Here is a 20,735-nt window from a genome sequence, read left to right as displayed (position 1 = left end):
AGCCACCCATGGAACGATGACAGCATCTGACAGGGTGCTGTGGGGCCCTGAAGTGGCTGCTGACAAGGATCCTGTCTACTGAACCGGGGGTAAGTGTAGGAGCCACCAATACATCCTGCTTCCTATTTTATTATAAAATAATCATATGAATTCTATCTTCACATGCCTCCATCTCTGTAAATCCCTTCTGGTTTCACTCCAGGTTCTTCATCCAGATAACCTATTCCAGCAGACACTGTACTCATGCCCCTTCTTTACAGGCTCTTCCCTAAACAACTGCTATACATTCCGTCTCCCATTTCATTCTCTCAGAGCTGTTCTCTGTGCTTTTCCTTTGTAATTCTAGCCACAATTTACTTTCCTTCACAGCAAACCTTCCACCAAGAATCATGACGACTTGCAGCCACCATGCCCTCATCTCTTTTGTTCTTCAACCCACTCCAATTGGGCCTCTGTGCCAACACTCCACCGAAAGCACTCAAGGTTACACAGAGGCTCCAGGTGGTCAAATCCAACGGTGCCTTCTCCATCCTCATTTTACTCAATTTCCCAGTAGCCTCTGTGATGCCCTCTGATAGGAAGAATAGTGACCCCCAAAGAAATCCACATCCTAATCCCCAGGGCCTGTAAATTTGTTAGGTTACAAAGGAAAGGGGAATTTAGGTTGCTAATCAGCAGCCCTTAAAATAGGCAGAGTATCCTGGATTATCCAGGTGGACTCAATGTAATTATTAATAAAAGGGTTCTTAAAAGTTGAAGGAGGGGGTAGGAGAGGTCAGAATCAGAAAATGACAAGATGATACAAACAGGGTCACAGGCACTCTATGCTGCTGCTTTGGGATGGCGGAAGGAGCCAGAAGCCAAGGAGTATGAGCAGCCTCTCGAAGGGGGAACAGGCAAGGAAGACCCTTCCCTAGAGCCTCCAGAAAAGGATACAGCCATGTCAACACTGAGTGTAGCCCAGGGAGACCCGTGCTAGATGCCTGACCTACAGAACCATTAAGAAATTTGTGTTCCAGCCTGAGCAAGAGCGAGACCCCATCTCTACTAAAAATAGAAAGAAATTATATGGACAGCTAAAAATATATATAGAAAAAATTAGCCGGGCATGGTGGCGCATGCCTGTAGTCCCAGCTACCCGGGAGGCTGAGACAGGAGGATCGCTTGAGTTCAGGAATTTGAGGTTGCTGTGAGCTAGGCTGACGCCACAGCACTCACTCTAGGCTGGGCAACAGAGTGAGACTCTGTCTCAAAAAAAAAAAAAAAAAGAAAGAAATTTGTGTTATTTTAAGCCACTAATTTTGTGATAATTTGTTGCAGCAGCAAACAAAAAACTGATACACCCTCTTTTTAAACAAATTTTTCTCTCAGCTTCCCTCTCCCAACTGCCTGGTTCACCACTACTTCCCTGGTTCCTGCAGCGTCCTGTGCTGGCTCCTCTCTGCTAAGGGATTAGTCTCCCCTCCTCCATCTATCTTCTGTACCCAGGGTGATCTCACCTAGTCTATGGCTTTAAATGCCATCTATGCACTGTCTGCTCTCCAATTTTGATCTCCAGACAGGACCCCTCGCCAGATTTCTGGACAGCTGCCTATTCGACATCACCACTCCAGTGTCTAACAAACACCTCACAATTAGAGTCACCCTCAACCCTGTCCTCACCTCCTTCAGTTTTCCTGGTCAATGATGGACACCAGCATCAATGCAGTAGCTGAAGCCACAAACTAGAAATCACTTGATTTCTCCCTTCGTTTATCCTACATCCAATCCCATAAGCCCTGACAGCTCCACCTCCAAAGTACATCCACTTCCTACCCCCTCCACTGCCACCATCATCTCTTACCAAGATCACTAATTACTGCAGCAGTCTCCTAACTGGTCTCTTTGCTTCCGCTGACAGACACAGAGCAGCCAGAGAAAGCCTTTAAAAGTAGAGCTCCATTTATGTCATACACTCCTGATAGCTCACCCTCCAGTGTCTTCCCATTGCCCTTAATATCAAATTCCCAACCTTTATGCCTATAGGGCACTACAAGATCTAGCCCCTGCCTACCACACCTAGCTCATCTCCCAGATGCCCTCTCTACTCCAACCAACAATGTCTTTTACATTGTTCCTCAAACGAAGCACATTCCTGCCTCAGGGACTTTGCACAGACTATTCTTCCCCCAGATCCTCAAGCAGCTGGATTTCTTTTGTCATTTGGATCTCAGTTCAAACATCACTTCCTAAGAAAGGCCTTTCCTAACAAATCCACCAGAGTGTTCACACCTCAGTATCCTGTTTTATTTTCTTCTTAGCACTCCCTGAAATTCTCACATTACTTGTCTGCGTATGTCTTCCCCTCTAAACTATAAGCTCCATGACAACAGGGTTTTGTCTGTCTGAAATCCTCAGTGTCTCCAACCAGTGCCTGGAACATATTAGGCCCTCAAAAATATTGCTGAATGCAGAAATGATGGCATGAAATAAAACAGAATTAATATGCCGTCAAAAATGATGCTGTGATTCACTGTCAGGACTAACGTATATATTCCATATTAAGAGAAAAGCCTGGTTACAAAACTGCATGTATATTAAACCTATTCTGGGTTAATAAATTTTAAAAATATAAGCCCACACCAGCACAGAAAAATGTCTGAGGAGACACATATCAGAAAGTCAACTGTTGATTTCTGGTGGCAGGATTCTGGGTGGTTCAGCCATCTATCCAAGCTGTACTCTGTGGACCAGCAGGTGGAGAAGAGCGCCTGCCTTTTCCTGGGCTTCGTGTTCTAACCTGGCAAGAGCTCCTCCATAGGGGATGACTTGGCTTCCTGCCTCACCCCCACCCACTTCTCAGGTGGGAGTGACTTACCCGACTGATGAGTCTGAGATGAAGAACTGGGTGTGCCCGCCTCGATCCTGCCCTCCGTGGTTCTGGGAATCTGCCTGCACACAGGGAGCACACATTCCACTCCTCTCCTCTGCATCACAAGTTTTTTAGGAGTAGCTGCCACGGATGTGTTTGGTACTACAAGTGACTATCACTAAGCCAGAATGTCTAATTCAGGAACGAAGTATTAGCAGCCTATTTGAGTGCCAGACTAAATGATATTTGTTGATGGAGACTTCATTCATTCATTCATTCATTCAATAAACAGGCCTGAGCATGCACAATGTGCTAAGCCCTGTTCTACACTTGGGATCCATCACTGAGCAGAGCAGACAAAGATCCCTGCCCACCTGGAACTTACAGCCTAGCAGGGGCAGCAAGATGAAACATAGTAAAAAGACGTAATTTATACAGTATACTAGATGATGATAAATGCTAATTCCAAAACACTTATGTCTCACTATCCTCATTTATGAAAAAAAAATACATAATCACCACACAGCAGGTTTTCCGAATTGCCTGAAGAATGGATTGTTAAAAATTACTGGAAATTGCTTAAATACAAAATTTTGATTAATAATAATTAAAGCATTTAACAAAAATGATTATTAAATAAAACAATCAGAGTTAAGAAGTCTAAATTTTGTTCAACAGTATGAAAATAAAATAAAATTTTAAAATGCACATTAACAACTGTCTTCTGATAGCAGGAAAGGGGTGTGTGTCACTACACAGCTTAAAGATGTGTCAGGAAAAACGGGAAATGACAATATACACAGACCTCAATTGTATAGATCCTGCTTAAATTCAAGCTATTTCAATGTACCCTTTCTCAGAAATAGGAAGCAGATGGCATTTTCCCATTCTTTAAACTTTCTTAACTTTTAAAAAGGTAAATACATTTAAGTGTCTTTCCCCCTTCTTTTTCTGAAAAATGTCCCTTTCCAGCCTCTTCTAAGAAACGATCTTCCAACAGGTACCCTCCCCCTCCACCAGCTTCTCTGAACAGCCCCCTCCCTCACACAGAGCACCAGGAGGGGATCCCTCCATGCTTTATCCTTGACCTCCTGACTTTCCCGCTACCCCCAGTGCTACACTCAGGGAGTTCTTCAAAAGGTAACTCCTTCAGGGTATGAGCTACACACGGAATTATGGTCTCTCTTTTCTCAGAAGGTTTGGCCTGGGTTCCAGTGTTACTTGTTCCAGCCCCTCTGATCACGTGCTTCTCCTCTGACTTTAGGCTACAGGTGCTTTTCCTTGTTTATTACACATGGGAACCTTCTTTTTCCCTCATAAACTCCTTTTGAATCACCATAAAATGAACTCAGGGCTAAATGAAGCCTGCCTCAGTATTCCACCGCTGTTCAACCACAGATGCTCCACCTGCACAAGCGCACCTGCATGCATAACATATGCGCTCACATGCACACACGCTCACTCGCACCCTGCTTAACCTTGTCCAACTCCCCAGAGCTGAAGGTTCTCCCAGTTTCCTCCTTTCACCCCACATGTAAATTCCAGGTTTTTTCTATTATATATTTATTTCAACTCTACATCCTTCCTCAGACCAGGGAACAAACTACTACAGAAAACCTCATGAAAGCCACACATCCGGCTTATAATGTTCTTCCTTACAGAGAAAACACTCTCCCAAAAACATATTTATATTTCATCACATTCACCCCAGCCCATCTGTGGTTTCTCATCCATCTAGAAAGGATTGCTGTTTTGTTTTTTCATTTGATTTTCTAACTTTCTAAAAGCACTAAAACTGAAAGCTTAGGTTATTTTTCAGGAACTTCTTTTAAAACCTTCACCTGAACTTCATAATTATCAAGGTAACAGATTTTGTCATGGGAAACATTTGGTAGGTAGTATTTGAAAAGACTGGAAGTGGGTAGGCAGGCAAGTAGGTAAGCAGGTGGATTATGACATTCAGTTTAGGGCTCTGCTGTTTTCAGCTACTTGAGCCAAATGGAGATGGAGAAGAAAGGGGAGGTGGCTATCTTTCAGGCCACCTCTTCAGAAACTACAGAAAAAATTAAAATATGCCTCAATATACCCCCACCATTGCCACTCATACTTTGAAAAGGCTTCCTATATATCAAGACATTAACAGATACTTTAGATTGCCTTCCATGACTTTTAGGTATTTACTAGCTAAAGACATGAGAAAAAGACTCTAGGAAGCCCAACTGTATCCTATGTAGTCAAAGTACACCAAAAGATGCCTGAGTGGGAAGTGGGGAGAGCACAGCTGAGCCTGAAGTCCATGGGAGCTGATCAGAGTACACTTCTGGGAGGCTAAAATTCTTCATCTACGTGGGTTTCTCCTGGGTACTTGTTATAGACACATATTCTCAGGCCCCACCCACGACTTGAGCAGAAACTCTGGGGATGGAGCCCAGCAATCTGTGTTTGAACAAGCCCTCTGGGCAATTCTGACTCTAGCTCAAGCCTGAAATTCAGGAAGCTAAAGAATGCCAACCTCTCCATATATCCTTCCCTTTTCCATCTTAGCCAACCTTCCAACAGGGCTCAGCTTCTACTTTACAGTAGTCACCACAACCCAAAGTCTCCCACCATTACTGAAAGAGTAGGGTATTTTATCCCCACATAACCCATCAGTAAGCTGCACAGTACTCCACTCAAGCACTCTTAATCCAATTTAGAAAAACATGGGCCCCAACTGGATCTTTACTTACACCTTAACATTTTTTAAAAGCAATTTTAGAAAACAACACAACAGGTTACGATCTAAACAAAAAGACAAACTGTCTGAATTTCAACTCCAGTACTAGACAGTATGGAGACTTGGAAAAGATACCAAAGAACCTCAAGCTCCCCTGAAAAGATGCTGCCCACTCTTAACCCTAAGTGTGCTGACCCCAGCAAGTTCAGAAGGCTGTTGGGGTGATGAAATGGTCTGGAATTAGGTAGTGGTGATGGCTGCACAACTCTGTGGAGATACTAAAAATCACTGAACTGTACAATTTAAAATAAAAATAAGTAAAAGGATGATTAACAGTAAAAAAATAATAAATAAAAACTTCCAACCTGGACCAAATCACCCTGTAAGGTCCTGCACTCCCAAGAAAACCTCCAAAAGTAACAATAATCTTTAAAGACAAAAGTCACTAAGCACCACTACCTGAGACCCCAAAGAGGCCACTGAGCAGGTGTCTTCCCTAACACTCAGCTCATTAGCAGCAGAGCAAACACGAGAACCTGCTTTTCTGAAGCCAGTTCCATATCCTTTCCAAGACAGTAGTGGTTCTCTATTTAGGCTCTGTGGAATTATTATCAGGGGTCCATGGGTTCATAAGAAATTTTTAATTTCACATCTTAATTTATAATCTAAAAAAGCAATACCTATAACAAATATTCTAATATACAAATTCATTACTAAAGTTTGTGATTTGTGATTACATTTGCCTTAGTATCCGTGTCATTTAAATTATTCTTGGTTTAATGAGAAAAACCAGAAGTGAATTTAAGACTAGACATATTTGTACCAAAGCCTAACCATACTCTTATAGAAACGCTGGCTGTGCAAAAAAAGTTTCTCAGTGTGGAATAATTGCAGGATACAAGACAGTATCACGTGAAAATCAAAAGAATCTGCTTTAAAAAACTCAGTACGATATTCATGTTGCAAGAGACAATTTAGTTTTGGCAAACATCATCCATCGCACTTAACTAACCCTGTTACTATAAATTTTTAGGTTTGCAGTTTCTTTTTATGTAATGTATGTATCTGAGTTTTATATTTGCATAAGAACTCCAAAAATTAAGACATTTATATTGAGTTTTTTGATTTTACATATTCCATTCATTCAATAAATATTTATTGAACACTGACTATGGCCAGGTATTCTTCTAAGTGCTATATATTCAAGTATTACAATAAAACATTTTAGGTTGAAACTGAGGTAGGTCAATAGGAATTTTCTTGCTTTAAAGAGAACTTTCTTTAACATCTTATTCAACTTTTATAAACATTGCTCTACTCTGCAGGTGTGATTTACTTCTCTTACAGTTCCCTCAGGGCCAAAGCTGCCTGTACTGACTCTCTTCATCTGTCTTCCTCTCCCCAGTGTAGAAAGACATCTTGCCCCAGCTTTTCAATGTACCCAATCTGCTTCTGCTACTTCTGGTACTAAACTGTGTACCTGACACCTAATCCTCAAACCTGTGCTTACTTGGATTTTGGTATCCATTTATCTTACATCATACTACTAACATGAACAGAGGAATTATATTTAACCCAATTGCTATAAAATCGTCACATCAAATTGGAAATGCAGTACCATACAGTGTGTTCAAAAATCAAATGGTATCACTCTTAAAACTCAGCTCTCTGTATTACTGTTCACATCTGCATTTCCATACTTGCAATTTAATCAGAAAAGCCCTGCCTGACACAGAATAATCTGGGACCATTCAAACCACTAGCACTGCCAAAGCTAAACAAGACAAAGCCCTATCTCAGGGTTAAATAACTTTCTAAGTCATCAAAGCTGAAATAGCCCACTTGCCTTTAGGATTAGAGGACTGGTGCTTTTCAGCTAAGCTCACCTTTAGGAAGACTGAAGAGTTCTAAATGATCCCCCAAAAATGTAGGTCTATATTTCAAAGAGATAACATATAAATATACACTCACAAAACCAATCCTTGAAAAATTACGGCCCTAATTCTAAAACGTATAAAGTTATACAAAGAAAAAAACTGAAAACACGAAGAACATTCAAGATTATATACCTACACAGAGAAAGAAAAAAAAGGTAAGGTGGCTTGTTGTTAAAACAAAATAACTGAAATGAAATATAATTTAGTAATTCTTACAGTCTTAAAGTCTGTTTTTCTTACCTAAATATAAAAAGTTGGAAAAAAATAAAAAAGGATTCGGACTTTAAAAGGGTAATTCTCTTCCTACAAAAAACATTATGGCCATGCATGGTGGCTCATGCCTATAATCCCAGCACATTGGGAGGCCAAGGTAGAAGGATCACTTGAGGCCAGATGTCCAAGACCAGCCTGGGCAACATAGCAAGACCCTATCTCCACAAAAAAATTTTAAAAAATAATCTGCGCATGGTGGCATGCACCTGTAGTCCCAGCTACCTAGGCAGCTCAGGTTGGAGGATCATTTAAGCCCAGGAGTTTGAGGCTGCAGTGAGCTATGACTGCCACTGCACTCCAGCCTGGGCAACAGAGCAAGACCCTGTCTCCACAAAAAAGAAAAAAAAAAAAGGCATTACAATTATATTCAGAGTTTGGTTTTTTTCTCCAGGCCCTTGGGTCTGACTTAGATTCTATCTATCTACACTGCTATCTAGGCCAAGCGCGGTGGCTCACGCCTGTAATCCTAGCACTCTGGGAGGCCGAGGCAGGAGGATCACTCAAGGTCAGGAGTTTGAGACCAGCCTGAGCAAGAGCAAGACCCCGTCTCTACTAAAAATAGAAAGAAATGATCTGGACAGCTAAAAATATATATAGAAAAAAAATCAGCCGGGCATGGTGGCACATGCCTGTAGTCCCAGCTACTCGGGAGGCTAAGGCAGAAGGATTGCTTGAACCCAGGAGTTTGAGGTTGCTGTGAGCTAGGCTGATGCCAGTGCACTCTAGCACGGGCAACAGAGCGAGATTCTGTTCTCAAAAAACAAACAAACAAACAAACAAAAAAAAAAAAAATATATATATATATATATATATATATACTGCTATCTACATAAGACATTTTTACCATTAAAAAATGCATTTAATATGAAACTCTAAAGCTACCACCAACTAAAAACATTTGATGCAACTTTAAGGATCAGTACAAACTAGAATTCTGTTTTGTTTGATTACTCTAGAGAAACCATATTACAGGAAAAACAAACAAAAGCAAGAACATTAATAGTTCAAAAATAGCACACAAAAGTGATTTGAACATATTTAGGGAGAACATTTTCATTACAAAAGGTTCACGGTGCTGCATTAGTTTGGATTTGGAAGAATGCCATTTGAAATCTAGATCCAGAGACTAGGGAATGCAGTAGTTGTATTTTAAGTCAAACAGCTAATTAATGACTAAACAAAAGAAATTTCAGTCTGGACAACATATATGGAGTACTAATATGTGTAATTATGAAGTAGTCATTTGTGCAATCAGAAAGTTGCATTAGCATAATTATTTCTGGCTCTGGGCCTTAAAAATATTAACTTAAAATGCAGAAACCTTATAATAGTTCACCTAATGAAGATGTGAATACCAAACCGATTCTGAAACAAGAGTTGGTTCTTTAATGAATGTGCTCTGGTTTAATACATTCTTTCTCCCCTGCCCCTGAATATAAAAATCACCTAACCCTCAAGTTACACACAGGTACAAAATTTCTACTTTTAATATGTTTTCTTCATTATTCAGAGCCAACAGACTCATATTCATTATTAAGAATCAAAACTAGTCTCCTAAGAGATGAATGTTTAGTATTTAAAAAAAATCATGCAAAAATACATTAAGTTTACTATAACACCTAAAAATGCACATGAATAAAGAAGTCAAACAATTCTATAAAATGAAAGGATAAGAAGTAACCAAACACCTCCAAGATCTTGGAAAAGTCAATTTGAAATTGTTCTTTAGGACAGAACAGGAGGGAATGTGGGCCCCAAAGTTGGGCTGCAGGGGCTGAACTCCCCAGTCCCTCATCTTCCAGCTCTCTGACTCCAGCTACATTATTTAACATCTCCATGGCTCAGGTTTCCTCATCTATAACATGAAGACAATCAAATAACCTACCTTAGGATTAATTCAAAGACTAAATGTGATTATTCATGTAAAGGATGCAATAATACCTAGCATACAATAGATGTTCAATAATTGTTAGCTTCCATAATTGCTGTCATCATTTTCATTTCCTTTGTCATCTTCAGGACTTGGGGAATGGTATTTGTGGTTGAGAAAGCATAATCTACAATTGATTTGTTTTTTTAGATACAACATTTAATTTATTTTGCAATTGCAAATAACATCCAAAAAGGACAGGAGATTTTATGTATTCCAATGGGTTAGAAAAGGTTAAAAGTAGCTTAACTAAGCCCAAAGACTACCTTCTTATAATCTTCCTTTTAGTGACTTTCAGTTTCACTAAACATCTCCATATGAACCCACAATACTAATCCTACATTAACTCTTTTTAAGTCAAAACTACACTATGGAATGGATTTGCTTAGTACACTAGTGTGGTTCAGATTTTCAGGGTCTTTGATTAAAAGCCTAGACAACAAACAATAGAAGAGAAGTTCCTATGAATTAGTAAGCAACGTAGAAGAAATTAAGCTCAGAGGCAGGGCCTATCAAGTGTGCTATCTTGATCAAATTATTTAATCACTTTCTATCTACACTCCCTTACCTCTAAAAGGAAATATTATCCACCTTGCAATATTACCATAAGGCTTAGAAATAAGTACCCAGTCACTATTAAAGAACAGGTGCTCAGTAAGTGGCAGGTTTTGAATGGACACAATCTCATTCTCCTTCTCTCAACACACACAGATACAGTAGAAAAGTTGGGTTTCTTCAAATAACCACAAATATTTAAAGACAAGAATTCCTTAAAAGTACAGAGGAGTCACATTATACCCAGGAATTCAACTGTACACACTAAGCAGAGAGAGAGAGGAGAGAAAGAGCAAGATAGAGAAAACATGGAAAAAGCAAAGTATGACAGCTGATATTTCATATGGGCAGCTCCGGTCACGAGTCCTCCTTCGTGAACATGTGCTGTACAGAGAGTGAGACAGAAAACACAAATCTACTGTGCTCTCAACTGCGTGCCTCTTCCGGTGTCAGCCCCTAAAGTGGCATCTAAGAAATGTAGTTTTTGTACAACACAGCTTCTGAATACAAGCCAACTACTTCGAGTGGTCCTCGACCAAAACACAGAAATTCATTCCAACTCTGGAAGGAAAATGGGCTCTCAGTAAGGACAGCATGACCAAACTTTACTTTATGAGTGAGTCAAGTTATTTCACAGGCAATTTTGACAAAGCATGATTTTGCCTTACATAAGACCACAAAACCGCAGTGAGAAACAAGTCCACTGAACTACGTTTCCTTCAGGTTAACGTGAACATTGAAGGATGGCAAGCTGAAGAACACGGGAAAATGCCAATACCCAACAAGATCAAAGAAGTGCTTTAATAACAGTCCTATTTTGTTCCTCCTATTATCCAAGCCTGTTTGGAAAAAAAAAAAAAAAAAGAACAATGACAGGTCATCACCATATAACTCTCCAGAATTAAGAACTCCTAACAGAAGGCTTCTGCTATCACACTTAACATTTCCCCATTTTTCCTAAAGCCAAAAAATAAAGAAAAGGAAAAAAGCCAAGGTCCTCTACACAGAAATACGGTTCAACCTTTAAATCCAGTTCTCTCATAGGAGTTTTTGTCAGTGTTGAGCTGAGAAGGTACTGAAAGAACCACCAACCCCAGGGAAAGGGTGCTGCATGGCTCTGCCCTGTCAGCTGTGCCACCTCCCGCTGCCTCCATCCTTGGCAACATACATTCTCCTACCTATGTTTTCAGCAATAGTGACAGCCTGAACAAAGCAATCCACATTCTTTCATCTAGATCCCCAATTTTACATGTCACCAGTCAGAGAAAGGGATGCATTTCCCTCTGTAACTTAGACCACAGCAACCTGTGGTCTCCAAGAGAGTATGTGTGCTGGGGTCCTGGAAGAAAACACAGAACAACTTCTAATTTTTTCTTTTAGTCTCATCCTCTATAAAAATTCTTTATTGGGTGCTTTATAATGTATATAATATATTAGCAAAAAGGAACATGTAAATAATTTAGAGGTAAATAAATACGTGAAAGTTGAAGGGCTGTGATCAAAAGTTTCAAAAAAGTTTTCAAGCTACTGATCTAAATCTATTGACTAAATTCCTGACACTGCTACATCCAGCTTTATAAGAGGCCACTGTTTTTAACTCACTAAGCAATTTCTGCTTTCAAGTATAATGTCAAATCACAATTAAATTGCCAACTTTATATGACATTTAATATTGGAAAAATACATATCTATTATGTGTTTCGTTACATTTATAAATAAACTAATATATAACATGGTATCAAATCTATGTTTCAGGGAATACTAAGAAATATACTGAGTTTTTAAATAATTCATAACCTAGGTCTGACCTACTAAATGGCTTCCAAACTATACTATTTTGTTGTTAGAGTAATGATCTATAATTAAGACTAATTTTCAGCACATTTACTTAGTGTTCATGTCTAAGACGTCTAAAATAACTGGTTAAAGCAACAGTCCTCTCAACTAGCTAAGGTTTGTTAAAACAATTCTGAGGGGAAAATATAACTTACAGAAATGATCAAAATATACACATCTTAAAAGAATTTTAAAATCAGTTGAGATAAGGTAACAAAGCTACAAGGTTCTAATAAGTATCTAAATCTGTAACCTGTGGTAAGTAAAGAGACCTTCATCCACATAGCCTCCCGCAACTCAAAACAAAAGCATTCTCAATCAAGAATAGTTAGCACAAAAGAATCTTTCAAAAATAAGGCTCAACAGGCAGCAGGGGTAGGATGCTATGTTTACCTTAACTTGGAAGTAAATGTTGAACCAGCAACACAAATGGATTTAGACCAACTTGGCAAAACCGGTAGCCCCAGCCATTTGAATTAAAGGACTATAATTCCCAAATTGACGGAGATACACCAAATTCTCATCACCAAACTAAATGGGTATTACCCTAAATTGAGATATTCAGATTTCAAAGCAAAAAAGATGACAAAGTAATCCACTCCTAATATTAAGACTTCCAGATTAAAATTTACCAAAAAGGAAAATATCCAAGAAGATAAACTTTTCTTCATTCTACTTCATCAACCTATTTGCTAATTGGATGCCAAATATATAATCTATTAATACTATACAACCTTCATTCTTAATAAAAATCTCTATCATTAACCAAACTTTCTTCAGACAGGACTAAAAGCTGTTTTGCTCGTAAGAAGCCTGCCCTTTCCAATGCTACACAAACTTCGCATTGTCAAGACACTACACGTTCTGTGAAACATCGGAGCTGTATATTTATTAATTCATGACTACATACGAATTAATGTTTAACTGACATGCAGGCAGAGTTAACCACCAAATGTGAGACACCAAAACACAAGAAAATACAAATACAGAAACTCATGCTACCTGAGTTAAGTCAGCGTGCACATTTTGTTTTTCAACTCAAGCCAAGCAGATCAGAGACAGATCAAGAAACATGTTAGTTGGTTTCTGTCAAATCCAGATTAAATAATCTCATTTACAATTTCCTAGTTCAATATTTTAAATTTAGAGTTAATATAAAGTAGTACTCCACAAATGACCTAACAAGTTTGCCCTTAAAATAATTATACCCCTAAAAAGAGAAATTTATCTACCTCATTAGTGTTCCAACGGTGCCTCTCTTTTGGTAAACTTGAACATTTCGGCAGACATTCAAGCAGCTTTTTCGGTAAAAAGATTTTTACATGACTACTATTGCTGTTCCCATGATCATCTATAAAGAAGAAAACAATAAATTCAGAGACAATAATAGAGAAAAATCTTTTATGTACACTGGCAAGGTCAGAAATAGCAGCTCAGTTTAGTCACTGTAAGACCAAGAACATCAGAAGGCCCCTCTACTCCTCTTAGGTAAAAACACTCATTTACACACTTATCAGATAGATGGCAGCAGGAATCTGGTCAAGAGGTTCTGAAATAGGATCAAGCTTTTGCTCCATGACATGCAAGTAGACAGGGAAAATCCCAGCAGCTGCCCATCACCAGAACATTACTTTTAAAGGTTCTTTCCCCACATTTCCATGAAGCACATAAAAATTGCAAAATTATTTAACTTCATAAAACCCAGAGATTGCTTATTAACCAGCTGAAAAACTTTTAGGTAAGGAGAATTATAATAAAATATGACTATTTTATTCATAAACTATCTCATCCCCTAGAATACAAATGAGATTTATCCTTTCAAAAGCAAATCACAAATCTTATAAATATAACAGATTTAAACCTACAGTTAACTACCCAGGTAATAGAGAAGCTGGCCTTTCTAGCCTGAATCTAAAAACATATCATTTTAATTAACTTGATTTACATACACATATCTATAAAATTAATGTATTTCATCAAACTATAACTCTCCTAAATGAATTAGAGAAAAATTAATTACTTTAAGACTAGATGGTACGTCTGACTACCTAATAATCAGTCTACCTGATGCTTTCAAGAAGAGATAATTTCCTTTATATAAAATTTTTCATTTGTTTACTTACATATCACTTATTATTTCACTCTTCTAACAAAGTTCCTTTGTCTAACTCAGAATTTCTTGCCAGTTTTGACATATTTAGGTCAAAGTTTCAAATTACTCTTTTTTTTTAATGTTAAATAAAATCCCCAATATCCAAAGGGTACAATGCATAACTGGGTACTAAGGAACAACACATTAAAACATGAAAGACTGATTTGTTCCAGTAAGTCATAGTTGAAACAACTTTTCCTGATATTAATAAAGTATAATAAAAACAATGAACTCAAAGTCAAGAGTCCAAGATTCTGGCCCAGTTCTGCTACTTTCTAATTGTGTGACCTTGGGTAAGTTACTTAATATTTTCAGTTTTCCCAAATCAAGATTAGATGATTTCTAGTTTTCTTCCAGGTACAAATCCCTATAAAATTTACTGTCATTAAATAACTTAATATCCCCTAATGGGCCCTATCAGGCAATCTTATATAAGTATTAGTTAATAATACTAAAAGTGAAATATACAACAATATATTTTTCCAGTTATTTACTGTAATTTTTTTTTAGCATACTCTATTTTTTTAATGTGGGAAAAACACAAAAGAATAAAAAATATTTTCTAAGGTCACAAAATCCTCTCCAAATGATTCTCATCTGATTAACACATTTCTTCTCAAATCTCAAGGAAAAGATCTTAAAAGAAAAATATTGGGCATAGAAATAAAGTCTAAAAAAATTTACTACATCATATAGAAATATTTTATAGGGATGAACTTAAGAGAGTTTTAGCGTACTAAATCTTTTTTGGTCCATGAACTACATAACCAATTGAATTATAATACCCATGCTGTATTTCTATAAGCCACATAAAAACTTGAAAACTAACTGCTTTTAAGAATCCCAAATTTTAATTTAGTAGCAAAAAAGATTAAAGTTTTTAAAAAATCTTGCTATGAAACCAAAAGGAAAATGTTCAATTAAAAGAAAGTTCATAGAAAGTTCTGTATTAATTACATACTATAAAACCTTTGTAATTTTATGCATTTATGCATGCTCCCTGCACTTCATCCTCCCAAGGGAGGTACCATGGGCCATAAAACTTTAAAGCAGAGAATACCAAATCACATGAGCCTTTACCTCCCTTCTCTCTTCCCTAAAGTGGTTTTATTCTCATTTTTTAAAATCCCTCATGATGTGTATGATTCTGAAAATAGAGGTGAAATTCTAAAATCTATATTCAATTCAAATATTCAAGATTTACAGGGTATCTTTTATGAAAATAGCACTATGCTAGTTGCTCAACCGATGGGCTCCCTCTGAATTGTACGTGAATAGTTGTATGTCTGAGAAAGCTATTTGTTTGGAGTCTAAGTCTGAACACTTACGAAAAGAATATTAAACCCCCAGCTACTAGTGCTGTTTGTGATCACAATCTGACGTTTTCTGTCCTTTTAGCCTCTTTGAGGAACCCAGCTGCCCTGTAGTATATAGTGTGTGTGTGTGTGTGTGTGTGTGTTTAGTATACAGGTACTCTTCTCAACAGCACAATTAACTGCTCAATTTTCCACTCTGATACCAAATCAGGCAGTGGTAAATGGGCCCAAAGGCTTTTCAAGAGGAACAGGAGAAGGGCTGTGTAAGCACCATCTCAATTCAGTTTCTAAACATCTCACTCTGCCAGGAGGTGCAGCCAGAGGTTCAAAAGGAACAGGAATACCACCAGCCAATGGGATCCCCCTTAATCAGTTTTTAGCTGTGCCAGTTCCAGAATTTTAGGTTCATGCTGAATATAAACTGGATGTTTTTAAGAAACATAACAAAGGGTAAATTTTCCCAGCATGCATTATGAAGACAGCAATTTTAATACTGGGCAAAGACTTATTAGTAACTCAGGCAAAATCTTAAAACTCTTATTTTCAAATTTCAGTGTTTCCAGTCGAAATATGATAAAGAGTAACTTTGCTTTCACACTGGAAAAGCACTATTCACACGGCTATACTGCATAAAAATGTGTTTTAATGTTTTTAGAATAACTACAAATAATAAATTAATTAAATGCATGTCCCAGTTTTTAAATCCTAATAAGAGTATCCTGAGTTAACAACAAAATTAAGGTATACACTGGTTTCAACTGCATCTCAGTATTCAATCCAAATAGTTAAACTCTGACACTGCAAAATGGGAGTGTCAACCAAATGACAGTAAAACATTTCATTATCATTATCTAACAAAATATGCACATATGATATATGACTTTACAAAATAATTTTCTAACCTACTTCACAATAAAAAAAAAAATAACTACTGAAGCTCTTAAAATTGACAGATGATTCACTTGGCTGACAGCTATAATTCTAGAGAATGAACCATCCTTTCTAGTCAACCTTCAAATATTTTCCAAACGGTAATTTTAGAGGCATAGTATAATTTAGCTAAAATTTTCTAAAGTGCACAAAAATGCTCATTCACTTAGTGAATTAGGCAAAAAGTAGAATTCTTATTTTCATGTTTTGTTTCTAAAAATTGAGATTCACATTGCCAAATTCTTTATTTAAATCCAAAGAAATGTATTTGATCTTTTCCTTGGAATACTCTGTGACTTCTGCCAGGTAAATTGTAACTATATCAACTCTAACCTAGAAACGAAACATCCATTTTATTGTGATTCATAATTAATAAAAGTAATTTTGGTTCTATGAATAATGACAAACACTGTTATTCAATCAAGTTGATTAGGATTAATCTCTCAACCTCTAGACCAAACTGTTCAAAATAAGTTGGTATAACAGTATATCAAATTGCTAAATCTTACTGGGTATATATTTGATCAACAACTTGGAGTGGTAAAATTAAAAAGAAGCTCTACAATTTTCTGTTTAGCTCTAATTATTATGTGCTTAGATTTAATTAGTAGGCTAGGAACTGATTCAGGAAAACATAAGCATGTATTGTTATATTCAAGTTAGCACAGTGCTCACAGCAGCAAATATTGCCATTACTAACCTAAGACCTTCAAATCACTATACATCCAAAATAAGTATTAATTAAGCACCAACTATGTGCCAAGCATTGATCTGATTTTGCATTATTCTTTTCCAAAGAAAGTTCCCAAATGATTTAAACTCAGTTTAATTCCAAAAGATTTTTAAAAGGTTAAAAAAAAAAACAAAAAATAAAAGCTTCTTAAGTAGAAAAACATAATTAGTTTTGCTATGTAGTAACCCTTTTCCTTTTCTTAGAGTTGTATGATCACCAAATCTTACTCCTTCTATTTTTAGGTGGCCTAGATTTACTCTTTTCCTGTCAATCATATTACCAAATCTCTGGTTCAGGTTTAGGTCGTCTCATAACTAAGGTTCAATAAACTTCTGTTTATCTGCATTTACATTTTCAATCTAAAAATATGTGGGTGGGGGTGGATAAAGTGGGGCATGGAAGCCCTGCAATCCGTCTCTTCAATTTGGGTGTCCAGGCATCCTCTCCTGTTTTATTTCAATCAATTCCAACTTGAGCTATGTGTGATCGAGTAAATCTAACTTCCATTATTTATTAGAGGGTAAAGATTTGTGGGACTCTACTCTAAATGAGGCACCCAGAAAGGATTTTACGTTGCCCTCTTCTCATTTAATCCTCACAATAAAACATAAGGGCTTAATTAACCCCATTTTACAGATGAGGGAACCTGAGGTTCACATTAATTTGCCCAGTGTCCACAGCTTCTGAGTGGCTCAGTTGGGATTCAAACATGACCTGTGGCTTTTCCCACAATACCACACAGCTCCTACTCTAAGTTATCTGGTGTTGGACACTAGAATTATAGAACTGTTATATCAATATCAAACATTTGCAGAGTGTTTTCAATTTTCCATATGATTAAATCTTTTGACTTTTTAATCCCCACAGAAACTTTATGAGGAAAGCATTCTTTTTACTCCCCTATAAGGATTAAGTAACTCATCTAAGATCACACAGCAGTTAAATGCAGAACCCAGGTCTCCTGAGTCCTGGTCAAAAGCTGTTCCCACTGCACTAGATGACGGAATGACTCTCACTGCCAAGCCCACCCCTTCCTGTAAGTCAAAAGCTTTTTCAAATCCTACCTTCTATAGGTGGCACGGTGTTGAGAACACAGTAGGTGCTAGTTCCGCAGAATACACTTTGGGAAACGCTCTAAGGAAACAGAAAATAAAATGTAAAACTAATCTTTGAAAGAGATATATTCTGGCTCTTCTGTGATATTCCTGCCAAAGATGCAAAACCTGAATCTAATCATGAGGAAACATCAGATAAATCCAAATTGAGGACATTCTGCAAAATGGCCTGCAATCCTCAAGAGTGTCAAGGTCATGAAAGTCAAAAAGGAGTGAGAACTGTTCTGTATTAAGAGACAATGGAGAGACAACCAATTGGGACCCAAGGTTCTGATTAGACATTTTTCTACAAATGCCACTGCGGGGTAAGCTGGCAAACTGGAATGGTATTGGAGGACTGCAGGGTAGGAATGTCTCCATGTTAACTTCCTGATTTTGATTACTGTATAGTGGTTATGGAGGAGAATGTTCTTAATTGTAGGAAATACATAATACAGCATTTGAGAGTGATGGAACACATCAGCAACTTACTCTTAAATGGTTCAGGGAAAAGGGTCTTTTCATTGCAGACTTAAGGGTGTTTCAAAACTTCTGTGTGTGTGAAAAAAGATCTATGCTGGTGAACATTCACTACTTGTGTAATTTCTTTTAGTGGGAAGCATATGTGCTGTACATAGAGTGAATTTTTCCTAAGAAGAAGCAATGTCACATTCATTTTGCAGCTCAGTCAACATCAACGACATTATTAACCATTTCCCAGCAATAAGCCCAACGCCCAATACATCCAAAAAAGTCTTCTGATGCCAACTAATAGTGTGGCAGGTGGAGTAAGGGGAAAGTTGGAAGACAAGGTCTCTGGCTCTCAGCCTGCTTCATTCAGATAAAATTAAAGTTTTCTTATAAAATCCTAAACAATAGTAACTAAAAAGAAGAAGAAAAAATTTCTCAAAGTCTTACCAATTATTTTCAGTACTATCACTATATTTTTTGTTTGGCTGCAGTATTACATAAAATTTTAGATTATTCATCCTACATTAGAAACCATATATTTATATACTTAGAAAACCAAAGATAGTTTACAAGTTCAACAACCAACCTCAACATTTTATATTTAAAATATAAAGGACACAGTTCTACCACTTACTAGCTGTCCTTAGACAACTATTGAACCTCTCTGTATTACCTCTTTAGAAAAAAGGAGAGGATACTTTTTTCTGCTACCTCACAGGGAAGGTAGGGGAGTTAAACGGGATAATACAGACCAAATTGCTTTAAACTCAAAAGTGTCATGCAAATATAAAATGCTATTGTTACTATGGTTAATAAGAATAATCTTTAACAATGTTAACACTTTCTAAGAACAAACTAAGGACTGCCTGAATTTTTCACGCCAAAAAGAGTGTTGAAATCTGACTAAACTTGACTTCCATGAATTTTTAATTTTCCTCTCCCTATCCATGACCAAGTGCTTCAGAAGTTAAATTATTTTCAGGGTCCACATAAGTCTTTCTCTATAATCTGACTCTTAGCTACCAGGATGACCTTCAGCCCCTTAATTTTTCTTTTCTGTTTCTTGTACTAAAACTGTTACTGTCCCTCTCCTATTTGATATAATCAACAGTAGTTAACTATGGTAACATCTGTGGTGACATCCATATCCAAGCATTCTCCCTATAAGCTATGGACTAACCTCAGAATTCATGTATCCTTTGGAAAATTCAACGTTAGTTTCTACCCTTGACCATGGGCATCGAATTACAGCACATTATGCAAAGTGGCTGATATAAAAGTCAGCAGTACTCTGACTTCCTGTAACGTCTGCAAGAGTCGCCAGCAACAGCCTACTGATCACATGAATGCAGCATCCATCTCATTTTAATGTCGTTTCTGAATTGAAACTTGAAATTTTATCATGTTAAAAATAATATCATTTTCTGGTTTCCTACTACCAAAAAAAGACAGCATAAGATTACTACTTTTCAAGACATCTTAACAATGATCTTAAGTCAAAAGCTTTCAAAAATCACTGATGTTCAATGGGACACACTAATGATGAATGCCTTCATAAAAAAAGATTTTCTGAGACAGCATCTCGCTCTGTTGCCCAGGCTGGAATGCAGAATGCAGTGGTGTGATCATAGCTCACTGCAGTCTTGAATCCTGGGCTCAAGTGATCCACCTGCCTCAGCCTCCCAAGTAGCTAGGACTATAGGCACATGCCACCACATCTAGCTAATTTTTTTATTTTTTTAGAGACAGGGGTCTTGCTATATTGCCCAGGCTGGTCTCAAACTCCTGGCTTCAAGTGATCCTCCCGCCTCAGCCTCAACCTCCTGAGTAGCTGAGATTACAGGCGCAAACCACCAGGCCTGGCTAGTCTGATGGTAAGTGAATTAGTGAAAAAATATCCCAAATAACAAGTAGGAAGAATTAAGCACTAAAAATATACAT

The 20,735-nt window shown here is 37.4% G+C and overlaps 1 protein-coding gene across 11 annotated transcripts in view; it reads right to left on the bottom strand.

Annotated features, from left to right (window-relative positions):
• Positions 1 to 20,735, bottom strand: part of CAMTA1 (calmodulin binding transcription activator 1) — an 830,964-nt gene that overhangs the window by 784,668 nt on the left and 25,561 nt on the right. For 9 of the 11 annotated variants that reach the window (XR_011234490.1, XR_011234491.1, XM_069477299.1 and 6 more), the window contains exons 2-3: positions 18,294 to 18,363; positions 13,331 to 13,449 (exon numbers count right to left, since the gene is read on the bottom strand). Coding sequence is in view for 9 of the 11 variants with exons in the window: in XM_069477299.1 (XP_069333400.1) it covers positions 13,331 to 13,449; positions 18,294 to 18,363 (189 nt within the window). In the remaining 2 variants the exon portion in view is untranslated. The remainder of the gene's footprint in view (positions 1 to 13,330; positions 13,450 to 18,293; positions 18,364 to 20,735) is intronic. The other 2 variants (XM_069477300.1, XM_069477304.1) reach the window with 1 other exon arrangement.

This window comes from Eulemur rufifrons, chromosome 8 (assembly GCF_041146395.1).
Source record: "Eulemur rufifrons isolate Redbay chromosome 8, OSU_ERuf_1, whole genome shotgun sequence".
NCBI classification, from domain to species: Eukaryota; Metazoa; Chordata; class Mammalia; order Primates; family Lemuridae; genus Eulemur; species Eulemur rufifrons.
Note: the sequence above shows the minus strand (reverse complement) of the source record. Positions and strands in the feature narration are given on the sequence as shown.